Genomic DNA, 7,986 nt, shown 5'->3' on the forward strand with positions numbered 1-7,986 from the left:
CAGGGTGCTGTCAGGGCAGGACAGAGCTCCGGCCCTCTGCAGAAGCACATGCAGCCACTTGGCTGTGAGAGACCATATTTAGACTTAATTTGAGAGGTGCTGAGACCCCTCAGCTCTGAGCCAGCTCCTGCTATACTCACCCGTGGGCAAGGCCAAGAGGAGGTGAGGCAGCAGCTCTTCAGCAACACCAGGACCCGAAAACCAGAGCAAGTGCACAAAGCCGCGGAAAGCATCATTCGTACCTGCCTCATCAACCTCCCCAGGCACCAGGGAGGCCCTGGGCCCCGAAAGCGGTCCCGGGGCTGCTGGAGAAGTGGAGCAGCCCCGAGAGAGGAGCCCGGAGCCCTGCGCACCCCCGAGGCCGAGCCCAGCGAGGCCGCCGAGCGTCCCCCGCTCGCCCTCCCCCCGCCCAGCCCGGCCCGGCGGCGGCCCCACTAGATGGCGATGCCCGCCCGCCCCCGGCAGCCCCGCATCCCGCCTCCCCCGGCCACGGGCGCTGGTACCCCCGCATGGCCACGCGAGGAATCCCCAAACGCCCTCCCTAAAGCGGGAAGCCGCAGCGATTTTAGCGCCTTTAAGGAAAACTCCTGGGGAGTAATTAGGGCCTCACCCCTGCAATTAATTGCAAACAGGTGAGGCCACGCGTGTTCCTGACCACTATGAATGACAGTCAAGGGGGTGCTGTTTTAGCACCTCGCGTGGTTTGGGGGTTATTTGTACAGTCCCGGGGGTCAGGCAGATTTTGGCTTTCAACGGCAAGTGCGCCAATGGAGCAAATAGCATCAGAGGGAAGCTGGGGGGAAGTGATTCCAGCACAGCCTACAAGCGTCAGGGGAGAGTAATCAGAACAGAAAATGTATTGTATGGGGCAAAAACCTCGAGACTCTGACGCCAGATCATATCAGGGACTCACCTGTGCTCTTCTGATGTACGGCAGGGCCAGTGCTGGTTATCCACTGCAGCTCTCTCACAAAGACTAGAAGGCTCAAAGTACGCAGAGTTTTCAGGCGAGTCCTACCTGAAGCTTCAGCCAACTTCCCCCGGAGCTGTAAAAGCTTTGCGGCAGGTCTGGGTACTTTGTGACAAACTCCAAAACACACAGCAGCAGGCACTGGTGGTACCCTGAGACCCATTTGCACAAAGCTGTGGGACTCCTGAGCTCTAGCTCAGGCTCCTGCCTTGCACACCTCCTCCTTTGGGATATTTTCCCTGCCGGGGACCTGTTGAGTCACATACAGCCTCGTCCCTGCGACACTCAGCCCTCAACTGAGTTATGCCAGCCTGTGTGTGGAAATGGGTTTTCAGCACATCACCAAGCTGCTGCGTCAGCTCATGCTCTCTCTTGCACCCAAAAATATATGGGTCTGACATGAAATATGCCCGCTACAGGTGGTGCCCGTAGGACCAGGCTGTCCCCTCGTGCTCAGAGAGGATCCCCCTTTCCTGAGCCCTCCTGTGTGTCCCTGGCTGTGGTCCCATCACCCCAATATGCACCAGGGCAGAGGGGACCCACTCCCGGCGCCCCCAAGCACTCCTGCTCCGGGACACCCTGGGCTGGGGGCTCCTCAGGGCCCTGTTACCCCAGTCCCTGAACAACCCCCGGGGGCTCTTCTGCCCACAGTCAGGGCCTGGGCTCTCCCAACCCTGCAAGACGGGGACCACGCAGAGCCCTAATAAGGGTGGGGCGCAATAAAGGCTCCTGGCAGGGGTGAGGTGGGTGGGTGGGTGGCATGGAGCAAAGGGGAGGCCTGAGAGGGGCTGTGAAGGAAAAGGAGAACTACAGAGCAGAAAGAGAGGAAGACACATAAAGAAAAGACAGAAAGAAAGAAAAACAGAAAGGCAAGAAGAAAGAAATGAGACAAAACTGAAAACACAAAAGGAAGACTAAAGGAAGGAAAGGACAGGATGAAAGAAAGAAAAAATAAAGGGTGAATAAAATGCGGGGTGAAACCAAGGAAGGAAGGAAGGAAGGAAGGAAGGAATGAAGGAAGGAAGGAAGGAAGGGAGGGAGGGCGGGCAGAGAGCAGACGCAGCGGGGTGTCCCCCTTTCCCCACTCCGGCCCGGCAGCCCTGGCCCGCCCGGGGACACAGCTCCTGTCCCGCAGCCGTGGGGCCGCCCCGCTCCCCAGCGCCCAGCCCCCCGGCATCGATTAACGTCCAGGTGCTTTGAAGAAAATAAAGTCATTTATTGTCAAAGCATCCAACATACCCAGATAAACTATAAAGTTTAATAAATCTTTTAGAGAGGGAGGAGGAAAAAAAAAAAAAACAAAACAAAACAAAAAACAAAAAACGAAAAGGAAAGGTAACACGGAACTATCGAGACTCCATTTCACGGGCACCAAGTGACACTCTGTAGTAAAAGGGACGCGGGCGGCGGGGGCCGGGCGGGCGGGAGGCGCCCGGTGCATGCAGGACCCCGGCCCGCCGCCCCCGCCGGCCCCGCCGCGCTCCTCCCCGCCTTTAGCTTTATATCTAAAATAAAAATTTACCCTGACATATAATTATTATTACATCTAAACCATAAGTGCTTAATAATTTAAGTAGAAACGTATGACAAATGCATCAATATGTTGCAATATATGACATTTTAAAAAATGTATTTTTTAAGTCATTTGCTTTTTTTTTTCCTTCTTTTTTTCCGGTGCTTTTTTTTTTTTCTTTCTTCCTTCTTCTTTTTACTTCTTCTTCTTTCCTTCTCTTCTCCCCTGCTGCCCTCCCCGCCCCTCCCCGGAAAGTGAAAATGCGTGCATCGAAAGGAAAGGAACGAAAGCGGCGGGCAGCCGCTGCCCTCCGCGGGGGGGTCGGGCGGGGGGTCCCCGCGGTGTGTGGGGTGGCGGGGGGGGGCGTCCCCGCTAGTTGTGCGAGGTCATGTGGCGGGAGAGGTGGTGGCGCTCGCGGAAGGACTCGTTGCAGATGGGGCACTTGAGCTTCTCCTCGCGGCGCCGCTTGACGAGGGGCTCCAGCGCGTACTCCTTCTTGTGGTGGGAGCGCATGTGGTAGACCAGGTCCGAGGTCATGCGGAAAGAGGCGTTGCACTTGGCGCACCAGTTCTGGGCCGGCAGGCACAGCGAGGTGAACGACGGCGGCAGCAGCGTCAGCGCCGACGGCAGCTGCAGCTGCAGCGGCCCCGCCGCCGCCGCCGCCACCGCCGCCGCCGCCGAGCTCTTGGGCCAGAAGGCGGTGGCGTAGAGGAAGGGGCTCTGCTTGGGCAGCCCCCCGCCGCCGCCGCCCCCCCCGCCGCCGCCGCCGCCGCCGCCGCCCGCCGCCTCCCCGCCGCCCGGCAGCTTGACGGCCAGCGCCTCGGCGGCGTAGAGGCGGGCGGGGGCGGAGGCGCCGTCGGGGCAGGGCTCGCCCAGCCCCCCCAGCTTCTGGCCCAGCACCAGCGGCGGGACGTGGGGGAAGGAGCGGGCGGGCTGGGAGAAGGCGCTCTTCCGCTCCTCCGCCCCGCCGCCGGGGCCGCCGCCCCCCAGCTGCGGCACGGTGGTGAAGGCGCTGCCCCGCGCCGGGCTGCCCCCCTCCAGGCGGGCGGCCAGCGGGCCCCCGGGGCCGCCGCGGGGGCACAGCCCCGGCTCCCCGCCGCCCGCCCCCGGGGCGGCGGGGGAGGCGCGCTCCTGGCCCTCCTCGGGGCCGCCGCCGCCGCTGCCGTCGGGCTCGGGACCGCGGGCCGCCTTCTTCACCTCCACGAAGGCGCTGCGCTTGGCCTCCCCCGTCTCCGGGCTGGGCGGCGCGAAGAGGCGGCCGCCCTCCTCCAAGCCGCAATAGGAGCCGGCCGCCCGGTACTGCTGCTGCGGGGCGCACACCGGCTCCTCCTTGGGCGCCGAGGGCAGCCCCGGCCGCTCCGCTGGGAAGCGGCCCCGCGCCGCCGCCCCGGGGCCCCGCTCCTCCTCCTCGGGGTACCGCCGCTTGGCTTTCCCGGCCGCCGCCTCGGGGCCGCCCTCGGGGGCCGCTGGCCGCCCCGGGGACCCGCCGTGGCCGCCGCGGGAGTTCTCCAGCTCCCGCGCCAGGTTGTGGAAGTCCGTGGAGGGCTTGGTGCTGGCGGCGGCGCTGCCGCCGTCGGCCCCGGGGAAGGGGTGGTGGAGCGGCCCGCCGGGCTTGCAGTACTTGCCGGCCTCTTGCTCCTTGCCGGCGCCGTCCTTGCCGCCGGGGGCCTCGGCGGCGGGGCCGGTGTCGGGGCCGTGCAGCCTCTTGGGGCAGCGGAACCGGAGGTGGGCGGCGAAGGGCAGCTCGAACTGGAAGCGCTGGCTGCACTCGGGGCAGGCGAAGGGCGGCGAGCCTGCGGCCGGGCACACGCACAGCGGGACGGGACACACAGAGACGGGGGCACCGTCAGCCGGGGCCGGCGGCGGGGCCTCCCCGGGGCGCTAAGGGAAAGGGGGCGGGGGGTCCCGACGCCGGCCGCCTTCCTCCCTCCATCACTCCGGGTCGGGATCCCCGCCCAGCTCCCCCCCCACCCCCTTCCCCCCCCGCCACGGCCGTCCCTGGTCACCCGGGGCCGTGGGAAGGGGGCGCCGGGCGGCCGCGCGGGGCACCCACCGTTGCTGCGGGCGGGGGCCCGGGCGGGGCTGAGCAGCAGCAGCTCCGTGAGCTCCTTGCCGTACCACACCAGCAGCTCCTCGTCCTTGGCGATGCGGCGCAGGGAGCGGTAGAAGAGCTGCCCGCTCTTGATGTAGGCCTCCAGGTTCTGCTCCTCCCGCTCCCGCGCCGACTGCACCAGCCGCAGCCACATCAGCCCCTCCGACGAGCCGTTGGCCGCCGACGTGTCCACCTGCAAACCCCGCTTTAATAAACGCACACGGACTGACCGACCGACCGACCGACTGACGGGATGGGGCCGGGCAGCCGGCAGGAGCGGCGGGGGAGCGGCTCAGCCCTCGCCGGCGGCGCGGGAAAGCATCCCGGCAGCGGGGGAAAGCATCCCGGCGGCATCTCGGCCCGGCGGACGGTCCCGCCCGGCCCAGCGGGGACGTGGCAAGCAGCGGGCGGCCCGGCGGGGCCGCGCTCCGCGGCGGGGACGCGCTCGGGCACCGGCCGTCGGGGCGAACGGCGGTGGGCCGGCTCCCCAGCTGCGGGGCGAGCGGCTTTGCCCGGCAGACGAGCGGTTCTTACCCGGAATATGTAGGGGACGGTGCGCTTGTCGGTGGACTTGAGGGCGATGAAGGCAATGCTGTCGTACAGGGACGTGTGGCTCAGGACGCAGGGGCCGAAAATGGCATTTTCCGGAATGTCGCAGGTGGTGTAAACGCTGGTGAAAATGTCAGTCAAGCACTGCTGGACCGTCTTGGCGTCCCCGTCCCATATTCCCCTCTGGACGCCGGCGTCCTCCATGCCTGCGGGCGGAGAGAGGGGCAGAGCGGAGACGTTACAGCGCGGCGGGGCCCCGCTGCAGCGCTGAGCGGAGATGCGGCCGCGACCCGCCGGGGAAAACAAAATAATTTTTTTTTAAAAAAAAGGATTAACAAAAAAGAAAAAATAAATAAAAATAAGAGGCAGGCGAACACTTTCACCGGTCTGGAAAAAAAATAAAGAAGGCGAGGAGCTCCGCGAGCGGGAGGCGAGGTGCGGGGAAGCTGCCGCGATGATTTATTTATCGGCGAGCCCGGCTGCGAGCGCGGCGGGAGCCGGCTCCGGGCAGCGACCGGGCAGGCGCGGGGGGGGAACCAGCGGCCGGATCCGGTCACGGGCAGGAGCCGGAGAAAAAGGGGCAGCCGTCTGCAGGCCTCCACCCGAGGCGGGGAGCGGGGCTCCCGGCCGGTGCCCCCCCGGGCTCCGGGGCCCCTGCAAGAGAAGACCCGGGTCGGTCTCCGGGCTGTGACGGAGGAGCAGAGCGAATGGGTTTCAAGTGGCTTGTCATTGTCGCTGATTGCATGTCAGCTCACCTCCCGCTCCGCTCGACAAGAGGGAACGTATGTCTGCTCATTACCATAATCCAGCACTTTCCCTCCGAGACTTTAATTAAAAGCAGCAAGCAGAGGTAATTATTTTTACCTCGACACGCTTATTTATGGAGAAGGGTGAGCCCCGGCTCCCGTGCCTGTACGAGGGGACGTATGCGGGCGGAGCCGAGGCGGGCAGGGTGCCGGCAGCGGGCAGCGGGACGGCGGCGGCCGGGTTGCCCGCGCCTGCCGCCGTGCCGGGGCCGGGGAAGGGGCTGCCCGCCGGGCTGCGGGTGCCCTCGCCCTTTCCGACCCGGTTAGTGTAAGGCTGCCTTCCCCCCACCCCATCTGACATCGAAATCATTCATTTGGGGTTCGCTGGAGAATAAATCTCTGCTTCTCTCGCTGCGCCTCTTTACACCCGAAGTCGCTCGCACCGGGCACGGCCCCGCCGAGCCGCCTCTCCCCCCACCCCCCCCGCTTTCGGGAGACCACCGGGTTCCCGGCGCCCCCGGGAACTTCGCCCCCCGGAGCGGCGGCGTGGGCGGCGGGGGGTCCCGGCCCCCCCCCCCCGGGATCGGGAGCCGCGGGGAGGGCGCTTTCACTGCCTCTCCGCCGCCCTCCTCGTTACAGTGCTGCCCGGCGCATCCCTCCCCCGAAGGGATTATTTCGCCAAACGAAACAAACGGCAGCGAGCGGCCCCCGCCAAACTTTCCACCCGCCCTCGCCGGGCCCCGCACGGCTCCCCACGGCTCCGCATCTCTCCGGCTTCTCCCCGGGCCCCGCGGCGCTGCCTCCCCCGCCGGCCGCCCTTTGTCCGGGCCGGGTGGCGCCGGGGCCGCTCCCGGAGCCGGAACCGCCGGGCACCGCATCCCGGGCAGGGCCGCCGCGCCCCGGCCCCCGGCACGGCCATCTCCCGGCATTGTTCCCTCCTCCGGGGCTACCCCCGCGGCGAGGAGCGGCGAGGCGCGGCGCGGCTCCCCCCTTGCCGGGCGCCGGGCCCGGCGGCGGAGGCACCGGGGGCTGGCGGGGCCCCTCCGCGGGTACTCACCAGGGAGAGTGGGAATAGAATCCTCGCCCCGACAAGTGGCACAAAGGCGGGCTCCTGCCTCCGCTGCCCCCGGCGCTATTGTATCAGTGCCGCTCCATGGCCAGGGAGGCGGCGGGCCGGGGGCCGGGGCGCGGGCGGCGGCGGGGAGCGGGCGGGCGAGGCGGGGAGGCGGCCGGGGAGGCGAGCGGTGCAGATGGACCCGATGCAGTGAGTGACTGGCACACAGACACACACTTTTTGTTTGCTGCACATAATCTGCCCAATGACGCGTGACAGCCCACGTCCCCTCCCTTTAACCCCTTCGGGGGCTGCCCGCTCGTTGCCTGCCCGCCCGCCCGCCCGCCCCTCACCTGGCCCCGCCGCCACCGGGCACCTGCCGGGCGGCGGGGGGGCGGGGAGCGGAGAGGCCGGGGTGGGACGGGGCGCATCCCCTCCCCCCGCGCCTTTCCGTGGCAGCGGGCGGGCTTGGGGGTCGCCTCTCCGTCCCGGCCTGGCAGGGTGTGCGGGGCGGGGAGCCGGGGGGGCCCGACGACCGCTCCGCCCGGTGCCGGGATCCCGGCGGCCGCCTTCCCGCTCTGCCCTCTCACCGGCCGGGCAGGGGGGAGCCCTCAGACACACGACCAAAATCCCTCCTCGCCGGGATAAAGGCAGGCAGGGATGCCCGTGCGGAGAGCGGCGGGGGGGCGGATTAAACGCCCGCCTTGCTCCGCAGATCCGGCCTTTCTGGGCTGCCGGCGGCCGAGGCGGGGAAGGCACCCGGCCGAGGCCCGACGTGCGGCCGGAGGGCGGGAGCGGGCAGCCCCGGGGCTCTCCGCCGGAGCCTTCCCCGGGCCGGTGTCCCCGCGCGGTGCGGACCGGATTGCGGAGCCGACGGGGCGGCCCCGGCCGGGCTGCCCCCGCCCGCCGCGAAGCTCGCCTTTCCCGGTGCGCGGGGGCAGCGCCGGGGCTCGCACCCCCGCACACGCGGGGCTCGGGTATTTACGGACACGCGCGCAGATTTGGTAAGCAAAAGCATCCGCAGATGCTCTGTGCCAAAATAAGGTTTTTACCGCACGGAAA

The 7,986-nt window shown here is 67.4% G+C and overlaps 1 protein-coding gene across 1 annotated transcript; it reads right to left on the reverse strand.

The window, feature by feature from the left end:
• Nucleotides 1-2,737: 2,737 nt before the first annotated feature.
• Nucleotides 2,738-7,188, reverse strand: PRDM8 (PR/SET domain 8). The gene is made up of 4 exons (XM_074823337.1): nucleotides 6,928-7,188; nucleotides 5,110-5,330; nucleotides 4,537-4,768; nucleotides 2,738-4,276 (listed from the first exon to the last, which is right to left on the reverse strand). The coding sequence occupies exons 2-4, from the start codon at nucleotides 5,326-5,328 to the stop codon at nucleotides 2,856-2,858; spliced, it is 1,872 nt and encodes a 623-aa protein (XP_074679438.1). The 5' UTR covers nucleotides 5,329-5,330; nucleotides 6,928-7,188; the 3' UTR covers nucleotides 2,738-2,855.
• Nucleotides 7,189-7,986: the final 798 nt, after the last annotated feature.

Source organism: Strix aluco, chromosome 4, assembly GCF_031877795.1.
Source record: "Strix aluco isolate bStrAlu1 chromosome 4, bStrAlu1.hap1, whole genome shotgun sequence".
Classification (NCBI taxonomy): Eukaryota; Metazoa; Chordata; class Aves; order Strigiformes; family Strigidae; genus Strix; species Strix aluco.

Coding starts and splice junctions, on each gene's coding strand:
- PRDM8 (XM_074823337.1), bottom strand. CDS start 5,328: ATGGAGGACGCCGGCGTCCAGAGGGGAATATGGGACGGGGACGCCAAG. Junction 4,769..5,109: donor CCGTCCCCTACATATTCCGG/GTAAGAACCGCT, acceptor CGGGGTTTGCAG/GTGGACACGTCGGCGGCCAA. Junction 4,277..4,536: donor GGCCCCCGCCCGCAGCAACG/GTGGGTGCCCCG, acceptor GCCCGGCCGCAG/GCTCGCCGCCCTTCGCCTGC.